At 28.1% G+C, this 22,972-nt stretch overlaps 1 protein-coding gene across 1 annotated transcript; it reads left to right on the top strand.

Moving 5' to 3' along the window:
* Window positions 1–984: 984 nt before the first annotated feature.
* LOC147812034 (RNA exonuclease 1 homolog) lies at window positions 985–12,152 on the top strand. The gene is made up of 3 exons (XM_087161721.1): window positions 985–1,113; window positions 6,459–6,523; window positions 10,342–12,152. Exons 2-3 carry the CDS (start codon window positions 6,505–6,507, stop codon window positions 11,484–11,486), a joined length of 1,164 nt encoding a protein of 387 aa, XP_087017847.1. The 5' UTR covers window positions 985–1,113; window positions 6,459–6,504; the 3' UTR covers window positions 11,487–12,152.
* The last annotated feature ends 10,820 nt before the right edge of the window (window positions 12,153–22,972 follow it).

Here is a 22,972-nt window from a genome sequence, read left to right as displayed (position 1 = left end):
AAATGGTTAATCATTGTGAGCATTATAAAATGTTACAAAATAAAGTAATACCACGCGATTAAATTTTAGCAAAAAAACATTACTTTTAGTTTTAAGTCTTTAGTGGAGAATAAGATTATTACTTTGAAAAAGCAATTATACTTGTTTTCCATTTTAATAAAAATTTAACAAAAAAGGGTAATAAATTGATTATTTGAAGATAATTTCAACAAGTGCATATTAAATATCTCTATAATCGAAATAGAAGGTAAAAAGTTAAATAATTTACTGGTAAATACCGGAATTACTATGTTTATTTTATGTTGATAACATGCAAAATTTCCGTACTTCTTTTGTTAACAAGGCAAATCAGTTTTAGACCATGATTTTTTTAAACTTTTTAGATTTTTTAATATATGTAGTATAATATATATAGCTAATACATATAATGCACAATACGTTTTTATACTCTCTTTCTTGCTATGTTAATCATACTAACATATTCATTGACGATTAGAAAATTTTAATGTAACCATCCAGAATAAGTACATAAAACAATATGTGAAATGTAAGAATATATTAAAAATTATATTTGTAGGATTTAAAAAAAAAAAAAATCGGATACCAATTTAAAAATGCAACTTTTTCACTCTGTTTTTGACACTGACTTAAACACGCACCTGGCAAATCAAAAAAAATTACTATGCCTGACAAATTTTAGGCATAATTATTTATAAAAAAAGATGATTTAACATATTTAAAATGAAAAATTGATGTAACGATGCTACTTTTTTCTTTTTTGGGGGGGGGGGATATAAGTTAACATTCTAGACCACACGGGTTGGGGATGTTCTTGATTGGAAAAATCTTCTTATCAGTATAACTTGCTTCCAATGACTAAGTTCTTGTGTAGCTAATAATAATGGTTATGCCCCCCCCCCACCTATTGTCAATTCTTAACCAATGGTAATTGATTCGCTGGAGTTCTTTTTAAAGATTCACTTCTCTTAACGTCTTTCAGTTATTTAACTGTGAAGTTTTCTAAGTGTTGTGTCCTCATTTGGATTTATTTAGTTTTTAGGTACATCTTTACTAAAGAAGTCATTATAAGAAGATATTTTATTTTAGATTGGGGTAAGTTATTCTTTTCCTAATGTTAGTATTTATATTTTATTTAATTAAGTGTATGGCGTTACTATTTTATTATTTGTTTTTTTTTTTCAAAATTTTCCACGTGTTTTCCTGTTTTACCCAGAGCGATTTTTTTTTTAATTTTTTTTTTTAAATATAAGTTAATTTGTATTTACTCTTTTTATGAAACCAATTCATTTTATGCAATGTAAGGTGAGATAGTCTTACAGATTTACGCTCTAACTACTTTAAAATCCATAATTTATTCTATAATCACTTATTACATTTTGAAGTAATACTTTATTCATTCAAAATATAAATTTGCTAATCATAAATAACATATCTTGCTTATTAAATCAGTTATTTTAACATATGAATTCTATTCTTCTGTTAGGTTAATTAGACACCATGTTCCGCCACTATTTCCCTAAATTTTTTATTTATAGCTATTACATTATTATTATTTTTTTTAAAGTCATATTTATTTCATGAGAACCTCTGATTATCCTATGAATTATATTTTTCTGCTAGGTTAATTGGTCAACATGCTCCACCACTAGTTCCCTAAATTTTTTATTTATAGCTATTATATGATCTTTTTATTTTCTTCTAAAGCCATGTTTACTTCATGAGAATTTCTGGTTATATTTTCTTTTTATTATAAAACTACTTATGCGTTGAACTTGTGAACATTATTAGCTAATAGGAAAATAGGGGTTAGGAATTTAATATCCAGTTAGTTTCAGATGTATCTTATCTAGTGTAATATAAACACGTTACTAATGATTTCTATAAAAGCATAAAGAAAAGAAAATTTACCTTTACACAATTTAAATGAAATTTCGAATAAATTGTTCAGATGTATTTTCAGTTGTATTGATGTATTTTGTAATTTCAGTATCTTAATCATAATTATAATTTACTTATTTTTTCTAAGTGCTTCGACAGTTTGTTTAAAAAATTATCTGATATTAGTGCTTAGAGTAGCTAATTGAATGAATAAATTCTGTCACAGTCGTTAAACTGAATTTATTTGCCTTTTTAGCAAATCTATTTCATCATTGGTATGCATATGAATTAACATTTTCTCTTCAGAAATTTCATGAGTCTATAAAACGTCACACAGCGTTCAAGTGTCACAAAATGCCGATACAATTAATATAACTATATTAAATTGTAATTTGCTTACCAGCATTTTTTTTTATCTCCTTAAAAAATATTTTCCTTGTTTTCTTTGTATTTTAACTTATTTTATAGGTTCTATGTACGTGTACTTCACGCGCACTGAATGAAGCTTCTTATTACTTTCCTTTTTTTTTTTCCTTCGTTAATCTCCTTTTTCTTTTTGTATTGTGTTACCCGAAATTTTTCCGTCTTATAAAGCGTGTGGTGATAAAAGATGTAAAACTTACCCTAATATTGACAAAAAACATATAATTCATAATAACGGTAGCTCCAGATTTGTTTGTAAAATTAGAAATGTTATTTATACCTGTGGTTTTTGTAATATGAAATGTGTTGGACAAACCAGTCAGTATTTTAATATTTGAATTAATTGACACCGTTTAGATATAAACAGTGATAAAATTATCTATAACCTGGAACTGAATCATTTTAGAGAACATAATTTTAACAGAATTAAAATTAGAAATAGAGAGATATTTTGATTTAAGACTACAAAATGAAATTTATTGCAATGCTTTTATACAAAACAATTTCGCTGTATGCACTAAATGATACCCTACATTATACACAGTTTAACTTTAATAACTCCTCAACTTAATCATTTTTTCCCCACTAAGGATAAGCGTACAAATCGAGGTAAACGGGGGATCAGGATGTATAAAATTTCTCTTAATAGTGACAAATTAAATCTAATATGGAAAAAGATTTTAAAAAACATTCTAATATTAAACCAATAAAAGATTTTGTTTTCTCCTTTAAGAATAATGATGTATATAGGCTTCAAGATCTTATTATTATCCTTTCTTTTGTTGATTTACACTTCAAAATTTTTTGTCACAATTTTGTAAAAGCTAAAATGAGTAAATTTTATTTTGTTATTGACTTTCAAATCGTTATTTTCGATTAAATTTCATGATATTTTTGGAAATTTAAGAGATATGTTTCCATTAAAAGATTTTAACTTAATTCAAAAGCTGTAAATATAATAAATCTATTGATATAACTATTTTTAATTATAATGATATTTGCAAAAATTTAGGGAAATTTAATCTACCCGATTATGGTTGTCACTGTGAGGAGCAAAAAATTTTTTGAACTTGTTGATAAACATCTTGAACATATTATTACTGGTAATTTAATTATTATAGAAAACTTACAACTAAATTTAATTACAACTTAAAACTTGGGATATTAACACATAATTTAAACCCATTTAAAATAGATAAATTAATGAAATTCTAAAATACTTTTTCAATATTTTTTTAAAGATATCAAAATAGATTCTCTTTACCTTTATGTTAACAGAATAATGGACTGTTTATTATTACTTTAAAAACTTTGTTTTCAATAATAAGGAAAATTTAAATAACAATAATAATTCAGCAAATTTTAGGAAAATTGATCGATCAATTAAGTAATTGCAAAGAAAATTTTCATTACCCCATAGACAAAGCTAACAATAATTATGTAAACTTCTGTATAAATTCTACGTTGAACTTTTAAATAAGGAATTAAAAAATAATCAAAATTTTAAGCTTATAAATTGAAAGAATAATATTATCATTAAAAAATTGTTTGCTTTATATAAGAAGTTAAAAATTAAAATTAGCATTATTACTGATAATTAACATATTATTACTGATAATTTAAATATTATAGGAAACATAAAATTTGGGGATTTAATGATAGAAGGTACAAAATTTAGACCCATTTACCATATATAAATTAATAAAATTCCAAAATACTTTTTTAATGATCACAGTAATTTTTGTTTAACGATATCAAAATAGATTCTCTTTACCTTTAGGTATGTAAACAGAATGTAAATGGGCTAATTATTATTACTTTAAAAACTTTGTTTTCAATAATAAGGGAAATTAACTAACAGTAACGATTCAACAAATTTTTCTAGTATTGATCAATCAATTAAGCAACTACTTAAAAAAATGTGTAATTACCAGCATAGACAAAGCTAACAATAATTTTGTACAATGGAATAATTATGAGCAATAATTATGTACAATAGAATTATGTTACAGTGGGAAAGATATTTTTATTAAAATTGATGGAATAACGCAAGGTTCTAATTCTTCATCTCTCTTAGCTAATTTATTTTTGCACTATAATGAAAAAAATTACACTCTTAATATTAAATTTGTTTTTAGGTTTTTTGATGGTCTAATTATCTTTAATTTTCAAGATTATACAATTATGTTTAATAATGTTTACCCGAGGAATTAATTAATCTTGCTTCGTAATCATGATGATAATATTAATTTTATTTTTTTGGATTTGGGTATTAAAAAATGAAGAAAATATCTTCTTGTTTTATTTATGTTATAAAAAATTATTTTAATTTTAATATAAATAAGCTAATTACTCGGAATTCTAATGTTTCTAAAATCATCTATTTAAATGTCATTTTTAATCAAATGAATAGAATTATAAGAATATGTAGTAATGTTTAAAAATCATGTTTCTCTCTCTCCCTTTATTAAATAAATGTTAATTTGCTAAAGATCATTAAATTTGTATAAATAAATATCAACCTTATTAATTATAAACTTATTTAAAAGATCAAGTATAATATTATTACCTTGCTCACATCCATTTTCTTGTTATTTATTATATAGTTTTAAAAATATTCAATGAAATTAAATAAATTTTCAAAGAGAACTTAAGAATTAATTACGAAATTTTTGCTTTAAAATTTGAGAAAAAAGTCGTTCAAAATCGCACAAGATATGAGTAATTAAAGTAATTTCTTTACATTGCGCATCAGCGGAAAAAAAAATTTCTTCTTAATTTTGAAGACAATTGTATTTGGTTATTAATAAAAAAATCCGATATGAATATCTTGAAAATTAAAAAATTTCTAATTAATTTTTGTACTTTTTAAAAGAAGCTCAAAATGATATGGGGTTTCCCACAAGGATCATTTTATGCTAAATGAGATTTATTAAAACTGACACCGGCATTGATAAAAATCCTCAGCATAAAAATATATTTTCTTTCTCCTTTTTTCTTTCTCTATACAAACATATTTCAGCGTATGAACATATATTGTAGGGCGTTATGATTTGTTATTTATTTATCGTTTATTTATCGTGCGTTTACTAATTTATCGTACTCGTTGTTATGATACAAAATAATAATTGGAGAATTGTAGAAAACTGCTCATCACTTTCAGTTTTTTTTAAGTACTAATACTGCTTAGAAAATTGCCTGAAACTTTTCAAATTTTTAAGATATTCAAATCGAACTTTCTTTATTTGTTGCCAGATGTGATTCTCTTCAAAATTAAGGGGGGAAATTTCACTTCTTTCCCAGCACTATTAAAGAACTACTTTAATTGCTCAAATCTTCTGCAATTTTAAACGAATTTTTATTAAAATTTTACAGATATTAATTTGAGGCAATGGTTTTCAAACTAATTTTAAATTGCTTTAAAAATTTTGTTTAATTTTATTAAATACTTTCATAATTAGCACCAACAAAAAAAGTTAGACAAAAAATTATTTTATGCCCATATCTCCATAAATATTTAAGCCAGACTCACGGAATTATTGCATACAATAATCAATATAATTGCTACAAATTACAGATTTATTTCTACATTTTTTTGAAATGGGGTGTTCAAAAACACTATTTTCCTTTTGTAATTTATTGTCGGTTCCTTAAACCTCTTAAAGCATTAAACTTCATTGATATGTATGAAAAATTACATAATCTAAACACTTTGGAGGTCATAAAAAAAATTTTTAAGTAGTTCTTGAGGAATATTGAAAAATTTATTAATATAGAAGTGTTTCCATTATTTTGTCTACCCCCTGTGTGTATATATGTATATGGTCAACTCCTTGAATTTAACTCCGGCTAATATAAGCTGCACACATAGACTCAATATTGAGTCTAGGTGTGTTGCAATAGTAATTACATGCATTGTAATCGATTTATTTCAGTAATAATTCATAGATGCATAGTAATAATAATTTAATATTTGTAGTTAATTCGTGTTCGTTCTCTTTTTCTTGTATTAATAATTTCATGTAAATTCCCGATTCTTGATGCATTTTTTACTATTTACTGATGGATGCAATATATTTAAAATTTACTTTGTATCTTATTCTGTGTTTATTTAATTATTTATTTTTTTTTTGCAGAAATTCTGTCTTTGAAATTAAAGTTGATAGAAGTTAGAACTGAATCATGGCGGAGTATAAAGAAAGTAAGTGTAAATGTTATAACTCTCTTTCACTGTGATAGTTAAATGAATATAAAACTTAAGAATAAAATTTAATTGTCATAGTTTTGCTTATGGGATATTTGAATTCGAGGAATTTAAAATTTCAAAATATCTTTTTTTTTAACTATTATTATTTTAGGAAATTTCATTTCTCTCAATGTTTGAAATGACAATGTTAAAACGTGTTAAAACGACAATGTTAATGAACGACACTGCCACCGCTGTTACAATTTCGCTGCTGTAAATGTTTTTATTTTTTATTTTCCTACTGTTGCTGCGCAAAAATACTGCGTGGGGCCCCCACTCTAAATCTCACATAAGTGCTTGAAATTCAACATTCTAAATGAACCATTTTCATTTATGAAATTGCGGGAGATTTTTTTTTTCTCAAAATTTCAATTTGTTTAAAAATTATTACGTTTTGCTTTGCCCTTTTGGCTTTAAATAATGATCTTGACGCTTTTTATTGTTTAATTAATGAATTTTACTTTAATTATATAAAGGCTTCGTTGATTAGGTGGGGGAAAAATTGAGAACTGTTTGAACTTCAGCGATTTTTTTTTCCTCAAAAATTTCATATAATAATAAAATTATGTAGAATGCTATTCCTAAGAAGAGAAAATTTATACTTGTTTGTTTTTAGAATTTCTAAACTTGACAGTATACTAAAAAGTTAACTTCTCTTTCATCTTTTGATTTCATGATTAGTTTTCATGTACTAAATCCTTAATCTTTAGAGTTCAAGGATATAATCTCAAAAAGCTAATTAATATATGCAGACGATATTTTAAACTGTGACATCAGACGCAATTGGGTATACTATAGCCAACGTCACAGGTTGTGTTATTCCTACTAAATTTAACCCATGAACGGCATTTTCTGCGAGCCTAACTTCAAGCCACAAATAAACAGACGAAGTGTTTGATCGTTTAAATAGCTGCTCGCCAGATTTTATTGCATTATAAAGAAAAGTAATTGATATTCGATTTTTGATTAATAATTGATTTATGTGGATAGTGGCATTTATGTGGATAGTGGCATAGAATTTAGCATTGCGTCATGGTAAATGTTATTCCTACTAAGTGGAAGTAGTTGTGTTTTTATTATATTAGACCCAATAACGAACTTTTTATGGAATATATTTTTCCCCCGACAGATTAGGAATCTTGACTTTCGAAGCCGGTATCTGGAAAAAATAGTTTCAATAGTGGCTAAAAGTTTGGGCTCCTTGATATCGAACTTAATGTTGGCGTATTTCGCTATATTTTCGTATCCAATGAAGAATATCATACATTTTTCGCAATCAGCTATAAATCTTTTTTTTTTATTCAAAAATAATTATCTTCAAAAATTATTTTTTATAATTATTTGATATTTTTTATTATTTAAGTTATTCAATGCAATTTTAAATGAGTAAATCCAAAAATTGAAGGGAATCAGTCGAATAGTTGTTGAAAAATGAAAAGTTGAATTCTTTGAGTTACGCAAAAAGAAAATAGTACAATTAAGAGGCTTACTTTTCAACTACACTACTTCAACTAAAGGGACCGTATTTTCCGGATTGAGGAACCTCCATATTTTGACCTTTCTCCATATGACTACCTTCCTCCATATTTTGAAGGTCAATATTCAAAATCCGCTTAAGGAAAATGGTATATTTTTTCAGAGAATATCCATTTTTGTCCTAGAATTACAAAAGTTGATTCCTAGTACGTGAAAATACAATCTTTAGATTTAAAGTCATTATAAGTTTTTCCCCCTTTGATTTTTTTTTCACAGTGTAAATTCAGTGTTGTTTATGCTGACGGAAACTGATTTGGTTGATAAGGAAAGCTTCGAACGTAAGTTACGTGAAAAGGTGCACAATTTTCGAGATTCTAAAAACCATCATGCATGTAATAGCTACTATATTTCTAAGATGCACTACATATAAACTACTTTTCTGAAAATTTGTAAAAATAATATTAAAGGGCCAAACTTTTTAACGTTCTCCTGCCTAAGCGATTGAGACCATATTTACCAGATTGCGGTTAACAAAAATCCAATCCGCCGAGAGAAAAAAAAAAGGCATTTTTATTCAGAGAAAGAACGCGTCTGACTGCGTAATTTAAATTATCGTCTACATTAATTAAATAACATATTTAAAGCGAGACTCTCAAAACATTAAGACTGAGTCTCTGATGTGAAATCACAGGTATTCAACGTTTTCCGGTTTTTATTTTTATTTATTGATTAATTTTGTGCTCTTTATGTAGCATTTTTAAATTGATGAACTAATGGGATGGAATACGATTTCCTCGGTTTATATAATGGCGTTTACTGAAAAGATTTTTCCTATTATTATAATTTTCATGATATCAATAGTAACTTCTTTTAATAATAATGACTTCTTACAATAAAATTTAAACAGCAATCCCTAGCAATTTCCTATAAAACCGTGATTGGTCTCAGACAAAACAGAGTAAGAAGTGCATAAGATGCGATACATTATTTTCTAGATAGCAATGTCAGAAGAGCAAAAAGGTAGAATTCTTTTAGTATATACCTATAAAAACAATACGCAGAAAACTCAATCGTAATAACTTTTGATTTAATGATCAAATTTTCATGTACTGTGATTCAAACTTAATGGTTTAGTTGGGTAATTTAAAAATGTTAAATTATTTATGCAAACAATATTTTAAGCTACAGCAATTAAGTTACGAAAACGGCAGGTACAAAATCGTACACTTTCCTTGAATGAACATACCTTTCCTTCGGCGGATTTGGATTTTATTTTTTGCGTTTTTCACCATAGAGGCCTTTTAAAGCGAATTGTAATCTTTTGCAAGCAAATATAAAATTCGTTTATACAAAGATAATTCCATGTAAAAAATAATTTTTATTAATTATATATAAATTTGAATTTTAAGGACTTAAAAATTCTTACACCGCTTTAAAGAAAGTTATTTAATATATTATAAAACAAAATTTGTATAAAATTGGTCAAATAATTCTTGATAAATTGAATTTTAAATGTGAAAAATTCGATTTCTCAGGTTCGACTTCATTCATTCTTCTCCATTATACAGAAAGATGGACTCTCCCTCATACTGTCTAGAGGCTATTAATTATCAAAAAAATGCTAAAAACCCTGTCACTGCCATTTGTTAGAGAATTGATGTTTTTAGCCGAAATTTTCCAGCAAAAAAATTTTTTTAATTTATGGCGTAAAATTTTCTGAGTGGTGGGTATTGTACAACAGGTTGCTTGTGATCAATGACATATTTATTCTTTTACTTAAGTGCAATCCACAAGAAAACTTTGGGGTGGGGGCTATCCTCAGTAGGGTGTTGTATACCAAAAAAGGTAGTTTCAGTCTGGGACAGAATTGAGGGCTACCATCATCGAACTCGGCATAATATTGATGCATTGTATCCACGGGTATTGCTCAATATCCAGACCCTGATGGCAGAATTTTTTTTATATCTTTGTTTCCTATCCAGGTAGAGTAAGGACTGAATGCTCCTTGTATATATGTAAAAGAATATCCACTTTCTTAGTAAACATATTGGTTTCACGTTGGTTTCCTTTACGTTAAACTATAGCACGAGAATAATCTGGCTTTATTTAAGTGGGACATATTGTACTGGTGTCAACGCTACTAACATAGTTTTCAATTTTTCTTTTAAACATAATTTAATTTCCTTACCTACAAAGTACTTCTATTTGTTAGATTTTTTTTTCTATTGTACCGAATTATTCTGTTGTTCTGAATAGCCATGATTTATTAATGAAATTTTCATTTTTGAATCTTTTAGGTCGAAGCGTAGCAACATCAACTCTCAAGGAGTTTCGAGACTTGAATCTTCCCAAAGGGAAGGTATATACTAATCTCAGTAAATATCTAATGGACTCGAAGTATTTTGACAAACTCACCCACGAGCTGACTAAGGGAGCCAAGATATCCGAACATGGAACAGTTGTTAGGAAATGCTATAGGTGCCGAAAAAGATTTGAGGTCACACCAGAGGGAAAATACACGGTGAACGAAAAATGTTACTACCATCCAGATAAAGTAATAAAATTTTCTGGCCATCCATCTATCTTCAAGTGCTGTAAAAGACACGCTTCTCTTATTGGATGCAAAGTGTATCCGTTACACATTTGTGGAGATCCACTGCTCAAACCGGAGATCAAAAGAACTGGTGAAAAGCGCCTTGCACACCAGCTTCGTGGAGTCTACGGATTAGATTGCGAGATGGTTTACACTATAAAAGGATTGGAAGTTGCAAAAGTCGGTTTAGTTAATGAAGAAGGCTTCACAATTTACGAGTCCTTCGTACAACCTGAAAATGAAATCCTTGATTATTGCACCAAATTTAGTGGCATAAAGGCCGAAGATTTACTTGGAGTAACAACAACTCTTCGTGATGTGCAAAGTGTCCTAGGTAACCTGCTTCACAGCGAATGCATATTAATCGGACATGGACTTGAAGGAGACCTCCGATGTCTAAGACTGACTCACACAAAAATTGTGGATACGTCTGTTGTTTTTGCAAGGAGTGATGGCTCTAAGCCAAAGCTTAGAGATCTAGCTTACGAAAAACTAAAGCTTGTGGTGCAAAATGACATTGGTGGGCATGATTGCATCGAAGATGCAAGAACTTGCATGGCTTTGATGTTGAATAAAATTAAGGAAGATAAAGCTGCAGAAGCTGTATCACAAAAAAATACTGCAACTAATGAATGTCGAAAGTTCAATATCCCGACTCAAGGTATAGATATGGCATTTCTATCAGCCCAGGGCATTAGCCAGGAAGAGTTACACACCAGAAAATGGCCTTTTTTTGAAACATCACATCAGCCTGAATATCACATAGTTGAACAGAAAGGTAGTTTTAAAAAAGTGTGTTATATTTGCACAAATCTACAATTTGGACATGAGTCTTACTGCTACGCTTAAATTTTTAGTTCTTAATTACGAACGGTATACAGTCATGTTCGTGTGAGTCGAAATAAGGATAATTAAGACTTGACTGTTACATGTTGGCTTATTAATTCACTGTAAGTAGATTTGAATGAATGGATCACAAATATTAATTTTTTGTTTTAAAATTTACTTCATTAAATTAGTTATTAAAATTCATTTAAATTAGTTATTAAAAATTTAGGAAAGTGATTCAGTTTTTTATCTGTATATTTTGAATGATTTCTTGAGTTATGAAAGAGAATTGTAATTGTAATGTTCTGAAGTTATATGCTGTTTTAAGTGAATTGCTGTATTTTCTTCTATTGATATCATTTGTAAATATTTGCATATTGCTGTGTTTTTAATTTTTAATGTTTTGTGATTGCTACTGTGACCTGAAAAATCTTTCCTTTTTGGTATAATTTTTTCTGTTTTAAGTAAATTGCTGTATTTTTTCTATTAATATCATTAAATATTTGTATATAAAATACATTTTTTCAAAAATATTTTGTGATACTAACTGTAACTGTGATTGATAACTGTAAACTGCAAACTTTTAACTTTTTGGTTCAATTATTCTGTTTTAAGCAAACTGCTGTATTTTTTCTAGTGACATCATTTGTAAATATATTCATATTAAATACATTTTTTAATTTTTAATATTTGTCATTATTACTATGAACTGCGATATCTTTACTTTTTTGTATGATTTTTTATTCAAAAATGTCCTTTTTTTAATCTTTTGTTGTAACTGTAGTGTACACTGTGAGCAGGAACTTTTTTGACACTATGACAAGTTCCAGAACGAAACCGTGAATTGAACATGTTTCATGTCTTCTATTTGGTTTAGAAACATGACAAGGTGCTAAAAATTTTAAAAATCTGACAAAATTTTAAAAGTTCACGATAGTTACAATTTTTTTTAAAGAAACATTTTTTCTTTTTAAACGAAAACAACAGGTTGACTTGCAACTCGAATGCACATCCAAATGATTTTAGTTTAAGTTATGGAGTAAAAAGTAAGATATTTTTAAAGGGATAAAAAATGTTCACAAAAATCTTTCAGGTATAATTAATTTAATTCAAAGTAAGACTGATCAGTATTTGATTATAATTAACTGATCAATGATATTAATTTCAAAGTATGGTATTGAGTAATTCTTAATCAAAATATTTTCAAAAGAATCGAAGCTTCCTCTTTGTGTTAAAAGAAAGTTAATGCAGCCATCTCTGCTGTGTCAGAAAATTTAAACAGAGCGTTCTTTTTAATGTCCTATAACTCAAAAACTATTGCGTGAAACGATAATGGAATTGTGCACATTTCTAGATAAATGTTTAAAGAAAATTCTGATAACAAAATGTTATTGATGAAGTCATTAATTCTTGAGTTCCTTGATGTTGAAGAATAGAATGTTACGCATTATTCAGTTCAGCGAGAACTATTAACACAATTATTTAATTTAATTAATGATATATATATATTATTATCATTATTATTATTAATTAAATTACGATATCAGTTATAAAGCAGTTAGCAGTTTTACCGAATAAATATATTATTATCAACTTTCAACCTTTCTTTGCTCATAAATACAGAATCTGTGTTACTCACAAAAAATCCCATGAAACTATAACATAACGTTTATTTGATTATTTTTTTCATTACTAAATTCCTTACAATGATATTTATAGAAATTAATTATAAAACTAAAAAATATTACATCATAATAATAATTAATCATTTTAAACTTTTAAAAAGAACTGAGCTTTTAAGCAAAATTAGTCAATTTTAATTTTTTTTAAAGTCTTTTACAAAGGATTCGAAACAGTTCTAAAAATAACAGCTCTCACCAACGCTAACCACTTATCCATATTAATGGGTAATTTTAAATTTACAATTTAATTTCACGGAGTTTTTGTTCCAGAATTGATTTGGTAATAATATCATTTAATCGTTTGCAGTGACTTAGTTAAAATATTAGGATTCGAAACATATGATTTTCTAGAAATCATATGTTTTTATTCTTCTGTTAACAATAATTAAATTATTATTAACAATAAATAAATCTTTGTGATAGAAGGAACAATATATCTTTCGAAGGTTATCTGTAATCATCCTGCAGGATTGAGACTAGTTTCTCCCATTTGTTTCTGATTACATATGATCTAATTGAGGTTAGCGTACGAGTCAAGGTGTTGAACTAAACAGAATAACTTTTATCTTGTACAGAAGAGAAAATTTTAATGAAAATCTCACTTGCAAATTTTTTATCTTGATTATCATTTTAACTTTTGAAGAGATTAATGGTAGACAGGGTGTGATGAACTGGCTGATAAAAAATGGCCACCAAAAATAATTGTTTTCATAAGTTTATTCAAGGTGATTAAATTTTAAAATTGGAACAACTTGCGATATTTTAATTTTTCTTATTATTACAATTTTATTTGTATATTATTCATAGTTGTCTCAATATTCTTCAATGTTACAGACCTATAAGTCTAAACAGCGGTGGCTTGCTCAGGGGATAGAACGTTCACTTCCCAATGAGAGACCCAAGTTTGATTCCCAGCGGTGGCTGGTTGATACGTTTTTTGCTCCCGTCTAGCATCGACTCCAATGGTGACAAAATATCCTCAGTGATAAAGGGTGGGAATCCCCTTGCCGTTGGGCTAACCTTGGGAGGATTTCGTGGTTTCATACTACATGCAGCGCAAATGCGGATTAGCTCCACCAGAAAGTTCCACTGCTTGATCCTTCTTTTCTGGGTTGGTTCACAAATTACAAGGCTACGGAATTGAACATTGGTATTTGTAAACTCAGAATTGGGTCGGCTGTCCAAATTAAATTTTAAATACTTATAAGTTTGCAGCAATTTACATTTATTACTTTAATTCGTATCGGACAGTGTTTTAGAAATTTAAAAATGTTTCGTAGTAATAATTTTGAAAATGCACCTAATAGGTTTAAAAAAAATTAAAAAAACGATCGACAAGGGTCTCATAAAAGAAGTTGTAAAATATCTAAGTGTCTTTATCATTTCGAATTTATTACTTTATATTCGAAATGATATAATTTTTTTAATACTTTATTTATATATGTGTGCGCAAACATTTTAAAGATTCTTGATAAACTATATATATATGTTACTCGGCGTTATTCTAATATGTACTATATATACGGATCATGATACCTACTATAAGTACTGGAAAAATAGGTTTTTTTACAGCTTACTAAATGGGATAAATACCGGAGAAAATTGTTGATTATAGTAAATTTTGACTATCAGGAATTGGTTTCGAGCAGTAGAATTAAGCCAAGGAATGCTGAACATTGTTAATTTTTGACTATCAGGAATTGATCTTGCGCAATAGAATTAAGCCAAAGAATACTGAGCATTGTTAATTTTTGACTATCAGGAGTTGGTCTCTCGAGCAATAGAATTAAGCCGAAGAATACGGAATATTGTTATTTTTTGACTATCAGGAATTGGTCTCGAGCAATAGAATTAAGCCAAAGAATACTGAACATTGTTAATTTTTGACTATCAGGAATTGGTCTCGAGCAATAGAATTAAGCCAAAGAATACTGAACATTGTTAATTTTTGACTATCAGGAATTGGTCCGGAGCAATAGAATTAATCCAAAGAGTACTGAACATTGTTAATCTTCATTTTTGAGAGGACGAACTTCTAAAAACATGCTTTGCTTAATCTAATAACTTAAAGGCATGAAAATGAGCGAGAAATAACAATTAAAAATTTTTTTTAAAGTTAATTAATTGTATCCTCATATTTCTTTTAATTTTAGGCATGATTGCGCAATATTGTTCATTACCGATTTATTGAAATTTTATTTCTATTTCATTCCATGCGAAGAACGAACATTCAGCTCGTAACAATAATAAGAAACTGAAAAAGTTACATAAACACAAAATGATATTTAGTTTCAATGCAACTTAGCTGAAATTCATTACCAAGGTCTCTAATTCTGTCAACTAATTCAAACCAGAAACAAAAATTATATTCTGAAGCTATTTAAGAGTTTTTTTTTTCGTTTTAAATTATTGATTTGTAAAAAATAAATTTCCTTTAATGTATGGAAGGTTCTGTTTCAGATTTAGGTTAGGTTTTGTTTAGGTTATTGACTACTTGTCGCTAAGTCACTTAACTATTCTTCCATCCAAAGAATACCTAAATAATGTCACTTTTCTGGTTCTTTCATTGAGTATCTTCGGAATTTATAGATTAAGCAAAATATGAATGTTATACTTTTAAATAAGACTAAAATTAGAAAGTCTTCCAAGAAATCTCAATTTTTTTAGAAATGGCACTTAGCCGGTTCTTCCACTAAAGTCTTCATTTATTACTGAGTTATTGCAAAAAATTCATTTTTTAGAATTTACTTTTAAAGTTTTTTTATCCTTTGAAATTTTATGTTAAAATATCACAAGAAGAAAACTAATACAAATAGTTAATACTTTAAAGTATATTCTACTTTCATTCGTTAATCATGAAATTAAATCAGTATTGGAAGGAGATTTTCTTTTATGACTTGAAGGCAAATCGATCTAAAAAATTATAGAAATTATTTGAAAAAGTGAAGACGATAACGATTCTCTACAAGTTATGCTTTTCGTAACATGTAATTCGAACATGATTTCTTTTTTACACTAAAATTTCATAAAGCTAACAATCTTATTATATTAAGTTAAATATTCGAGATATATTAATAAACATAAATGACTTTTTGTAATTCAATTTAAAAATTTTTATTGAAAAGCTTACCTAAAAGACAAACAGCAAAATACTTTTTGAAAACTACCAGAACCAAAGATATGTTTTAAAATTAATGAATTTCATCCACTAGTATACTAAGTATTTTTTTCTGCAAACGATTTTTTAAATCATTAAAAAAAATCTTTTGTTTTTATCAATTCAAATATTTATTTCTATATTTTTTTAAACTAGTTTTGTATAATAAGTAATATTTCAAATGTCATATTATTTCATTTTAATTAAAACTTATATTCTAGTTGATTAACTCGAACAATTACTTCAACTTGCCTGCAAACTAGCATAAGTTAGGGATATGAATAAACATCCACTGAAAAAGGTTGTGCACCCCTACTAGGAGCTAAAATTAACATTTCAGCACATAAATAAATAAATATAAACTGTTTTTAACTTCCTTAGTCATAAACATAAAAATGAAATGTGAAAAGCCTTAAAGCATTTTTGATTTTTAAATAACCGAAAGGCGACTATCATACTTTTTTAACGTTATTATAAGTTTAGAGAAATAAGAAAATTGCTTATATCTTCTTATTACAAATTCTTATGGTTTTCATAAAATTTTTGCTTCTTGTTCACCTCAGTATCAAATTGAATCGCTTTTTTATATCATTTTTTATCAAGAGTTCTGAAAAATTTATTAATGGTAATGAAAATTGAATATCCTGTTCAAGGGTTAATTAAAATAATTTTTAGTTTTTTTTTTCAAAGACTAATTTAAAATATAAATTTATTTCATTGGAAAAAAAAAACTGTAAAAATTAATAAAAGCCCGCTGACTTCCAAAATATTTATTTGAACGTAAATAAAGGAAGCATTTATTGAGAAATATTAAAATAAAAAGGTTAAAACAAACATAAAAAGTTATTTACATAAAGATTTTTAAAAAAATCTTTCGAAAATTGGAAGATTTCGAAAAATCTATTTTTCCAATTAAAAGTTTTACATCAATAAGACAATTCAATTTTTCAAACGTCTGTCCTGAACGATATAATTGAAATTTTTAAACTACTTTTGAGATCTGGGGCAAAATTTGCGCTTTTCATCCACTGTCCAAATTTTAGGACGATTCTGTTATAACAAAGACCCCGACATACAGACGCACAAACTCTTCATTTTGATAAATGACAATGGAAACACTGAAAGAAATAAACAGAAGAAATTTTGAAAATATCTTTCAAGTTTAAGAATTTTTTTTTGTTTTTTAACCAGAAAAATTTACAATTATTAAAATCTTTCGTGGGATATGACATGTACTGTGATGTATAAATTGCGAAACTATCGAAAGTCTGAGTTTTGATGTTTCATATTCTTAAAATTAAAAAGGCTCCGGCAAGAGGTAAGGCCTTCCTGTAAAGAGGTAAGGCTTCCGATTTCAATAAATGAATACATAAATTGTTTTTTTTTCTCGATTTCCCTGTGTATTTTTCTTAATTATTAATACATTTTGATAGAACATTGATTTTATAAACTTTATTATTGGTTATTAGCTATAATTATTGGTTATAATTATTTGGTAAAATTATTAAACATTTTCTGAAATTATTAATTTTTATTCTAATCAAAAATAACGTTCAGAGGTTTAAAGAATAAAATTTAAAAAAAAATTGTAATTTTAAAAATTTATGAGGGAGCTAACACTACACTTACTAATGCCAACTGGTATAATTTGAGTATCGTAAATTAAAATGAATTGTTATCGTAAATTAAAATGAATTGTTATCGTAAATTAAAATGAATTGTTATCGTAAATTAAAATGAAAAATTAAAATGCTCATAAATTAAACTAAAAATGTAAACCAACATTAAAACCATTGAGAACTTATTAGTTAAAAATCATAAGAATATTAAATACAAATATTTTATTAAATTTTTAATTAGAAACTTATATTTATAGCAAATCAGAATATAAGCTTAGAGTTCAAAACTAGCCCTAAAACGTTTAATACTATGAAGCAAAAATGAGTTGAAAAGATACTGAAAATAATACCAGCTACACACTCTAAAATAAAATTTATTTAAAAATCATTACACAATGCTGATAAGAATTTAGTAATAATTAATAAATAATTAATAGCCTAACATTCATAACATAACATAAATTTTTATTAAGTAACTACAAACTAAAATTATCAACTAAATTAAGATATAATTAAAAGACAATTATGGGTTTTGAAAAACCGTTTACATTAAGTGATAACCATAGAGTTATTTTACTTAATTTTTGATAAATTGTCTGCAATTGAATCATTTTTACATATATCAAGAATAACTTTTTGAAATATTAAGAAAATAACTTGTAAATAAAAAGTATTTTGCAACCAAAAAAAAAAAAAAAAACTCTGTGGGAATGATTAGGGATACTCCTCTAGCAACCCTCTACAAGTTCATCTTCATTCCTCTGCCTTGCTCTAATTTTGACAGTTAAAGATTGATTGAGGATTAGGACCACAGAGGGGGGAGTTGGTTTTGGGTCCAGATAGCTGGAACAGGGCTGGGTCAACTGAGCCTTTTATCCCTTCAGTGAGTCAATAAAATGAGTACCAAGCATGCTGGGGGACTACAATAGAACACTGGGTGTTCCGTGTTCAGATAACCACCCAGCCCGAACAACTGCTATTGCACCCCAGAGCTCAAGGTCAAGAAAACTGAGATGGCCTACTATGGGCTGCCGCACCACTGAGTTTAGTATCAGAACTCTTAATCTTCTGGACGTTTTCCACTTTCTTCCCATCCGAATATGAAAATAATCCAACTGTAATTTCTTTTGTTACTTTCTTTTTTTTGCATTTTAAATGTATATTGAAAATAAAAAGATTTTAATGGCGTACCTAAGTATTGCTCAAACCCCCCTTTCCTCTTGTAAGCAAAAATAAGCAATTCTCAACCTCTCTCGCCGTTTTAGGTGCTTACGAAATATTTGAACAGCCCCGAAACAATACTTTTATTATTTTGTTCAACCAGGACGTTCTGCTCCCCCCTATTTGATACCGACCCCCCCAAAATTGCATTTTTGTTTCTTGATTTCTTGAAAAAGCAGATTTATAAATCAGAATTAAAAACAATTCATTTAAGGAATCCAGAAATGTTTTTCTATAAACGAAAATTTGATGCTATAGATATAGGTTCCGATTCTTAAAATGCAGTCCCAGATTACAGGGAATCTTACAGCAAACGTTGTTGACTAATTAATCCTTCTCTAAACAAAATAGAAACATGAGTACAGGGCCGGATTTAAGCTTGGTGGGGCCCTAAGCTACTGAAAATGATGGGGCCCTTATGAGTTCAATTCCATTTCTATACACCTAAAGTAAACGGTCATTATTTTTTATTGTTGAGCATTAACATTATATTACTAAAAAATTTGATAATATCCCTTTATTGTTAAATATATTAATTGTGACGAGACTATTATGTAGAACTTTTCTTTTATTGCACATATTTTTTGAACGAGGGAAAAAAGTTACAAAAGAATCACATTTTAAGCACAGAGTAAAAATTTGGCTTGCTGGGCCACTATATATTTAACAGAGTTTTTTTTTTTAGATTCATTTTGAATATATTTTATTTGCAATTTTTAATGATTTTTTCGCGAATTTTTTTCTCAATTGTTTTTTTTTTACGTTGCAAAATCTATAAGACTTAGAAACATGAAATTTTGAAAGTGCGTAGAAAATATGCAAAGAGTTAGAAATAAAACAAGAAAATACATTTTGATTATTAGTTTTATTTTTTTTTATAACCGCCGTTGAACAACCGATCCAATTTCGAGTTACGACTACTAATATTCAGCACCGTGGCCTTGCAATTTTGAAACCAATCCAGAAGACAAGGGAACTGCCAGATTAGTACCCAGGGGTATTTCTTTGTTATGAGAACTTGGAGGAATTTGTGACCCCGACAGATTTAACATGCACCAGTCACCATTTTACACATGGGTATTCTTCTGCCGGCTGGATTCAAACTCCCATTCTCACGAATACGAGTCCAACGCCCTATCAACCAGGCTATCCCGGCCAAATTTATTAGTTTATTTTATAACAGTCATAGCACAGCCGACCCAATTTCGAGTTTACGACTACTAATATTCAACTCTGTGACCTTGTAATTTTGAACCCAATCCAGAAGAACTGTTAGATTAGTACCCAGAGATATTTGTTTTGAGAACTTGAAGGACTTTGTGACCTCGACAGATTTAACATGCACCAGTCACCATTTTATACATGGGTATTCCTCTGCCGGCTGGATTCCAACTCCCATTCTCACGAACACGAGTCCAACGCCCTATCAACCAGGCTATCCCGGCCAAATTTATTAGTTTATTTTATAACAGTCATTGCACAGCCGACCCAATTTCGAGTTTACGACTACTAATTTTCAACTCCGTTTCCTTGTCATTTTGAACCCAATCCAGAAGACATGGGAACTGCTGGATTAGTACCCAGAGGTATTTATTTGTTGTGAGAACTTGGAGAACTTTGTGACACCGACAGATTTAACATGCACCAGTCACCATTTTGTACATGGGTATTCTTCTGCCGGCTGGATTCAAACTCCCATTCTCACGAACACGAGTCCAACGCCCTATCAACCAGGCTATCCCGGCCAAATTTATTAGTTTATTTTATAACCGTCGTTGAACAGTCGACCCAATTTCGAGTTCACGACTGCTAACATTCAACTCCGTAGGCTTGTCATTTTGAACCCAATCCAGCAGTCCCTGGAGCAGGTAAGGGCCGTTATATTAATACTAATTGTAAAAATAAAAAGACCATTTCGTAAGCTGATATTATTTAATTGATGTTTATGTTGAAAATATTTCTTCATTATTTTTGCTTTCTTTTTAATTATTTTAAGTACATTTGTTAAATTTTTGTGCAAGAAAAAAATGTCATTATTTATGTAAATTTTTGGCTTATATTTTTAAGGATTTATTAAAGGGTCTATTAAATATCAGAGAGAATAAATGTCATACGAGTTGAAAGTATCAGCTCTGCTCTTGATGGTGTATAGTGGCTAGGATGTGAAAGAGCAACAGTCCCGGGCATCCAGCCAAAACGAGCATTCAACATATCAATAGAACACACTAAAGCTTTATATCAATTAGCAATTAGTTTCAGATAATTACAATTGTAGAATAATTATCGTATTATAGAATGAAATGTTTTAAAAGACAAATATCTGTTAATTTTTAACATTTAATCAACGAAAAAACAACCAATATTGAAATCTAACGAATTTATTGTTTTTAATTACTGATAAAGTTTGTGACAGAAAAAAAAATTAAAACCTGATAGATTTCAGAATTTTAGAAACACCTTCTAGTTATACTATTACAATCAAATAGGTTTCGATGTCTTTCATCCCGGTCTCATTAGTGATTCAGCATATTTCGATATCATTTTTGTTTCGTTCTTACTTAATATTAATTTGTTTGCGACAGGTAATTTATATACCTCTTTTACTATATTTTCGAGGAGTTTAAAAATATAATATTGAGGATTTTTACTTTTTTGTTTGCCTCTTTTATTACGTCATCCTCACACCCACACGCAACTGTCTACTCTAAATAATGCTATATAGAATGAGATAGTAAAACAAACGTGTGTAGTTATTTAAATTCTTATTCAAAAGTATTAGTTAATTTATTTTTTTTGAACTAACAATTTCTGTTCTTTTTTAGATATTTTAAAGTGCTATTTAAAACTGCTGCATATCACATGAAAGCATTAAATATATGATTTGTACAATTTTAAAGTAAAATAAAAGGGAATTCTGATCTTTAGAAACAGATATTAAATAGTCTGATGATCGAATGATGGGGCAAAAAAAAACTTTTTTACTTTTAAACTGGAAAATCGTTTATTTATAAATAATTTATTAATATTCAAATTGCTTGAAAGATGATATGTTCCCTACTAGTGACAACGAAGTTTTTTGTTTTATTTAGTCATTTATTTATATTTATTATGTCCGACAATGTAAAAAAGAAAAAAAAATGCATTTTTGGACTTCTGGGGGCCCCAGCTCCGAATAAAACTTTAAAAAAAGAGGGAGGAAAGTAGGATCTGGGGGCCCTTGTCATCTCGGGGCCCCAAGCTACAGCTTATTTAGCTTATACGTAAATCCGGCCCTGATTTAAAGTTAATGAAATCATAATGAAATCATAATGAATGCATACAAATGAATTCAAATTGGAAAAAACAGTTGGCATGTTTTAAGAGCTCAAAAATAGGCACTGATTTTCAAGACGTGAATGAAAAGAAACAAAAGTGATTGGAAAACGAGAACGTAAAGTTAATTTTTAGTAACTCTAGTCAAATTTTGTAGTGAATAAACAAAACAAAACATATGGATATTTTTGGGATTAAAAATTAGTTTGTACCAAATCGGAGGTTTTTCATTAATAGTTTTGGATAATGTTTAAATTTTGTCATTGGCTACTCTAGAGTTTTTATAAACCTTTATTTTGATTGAATTAATTGTTAACCTCCAAACTTTCTATTGCGAACGAATCCATTTATGAGAAAAAGAAGTTAAGTGTCAAAACTATTTATTTATTTGGTAAATTTTTTTCTTCTTGTGATGTACGATAACAGTTTTTTTCTTTTCTTACTGTACTTCTTAAAACTTTCGTAAACACAACCTATAAAACCAAGCCCAACAAACAGGATATTCTTGGTTGAGAG

The sequence above is a fragment of the Parasteatoda tepidariorum genome, chromosome 4 (genome assembly GCF_982258835.1).
Source record: "Parasteatoda tepidariorum strain Cologne lab strain chromosome 4, Ptep-v5.0, whole genome shotgun sequence".
Taxonomy (NCBI): Eukaryota; Metazoa; Arthropoda; class Arachnida; order Araneae; family Theridiidae; genus Parasteatoda; species Parasteatoda tepidariorum.
This window is presented reverse-complemented; position numbering and strand designations above follow the sequence as displayed.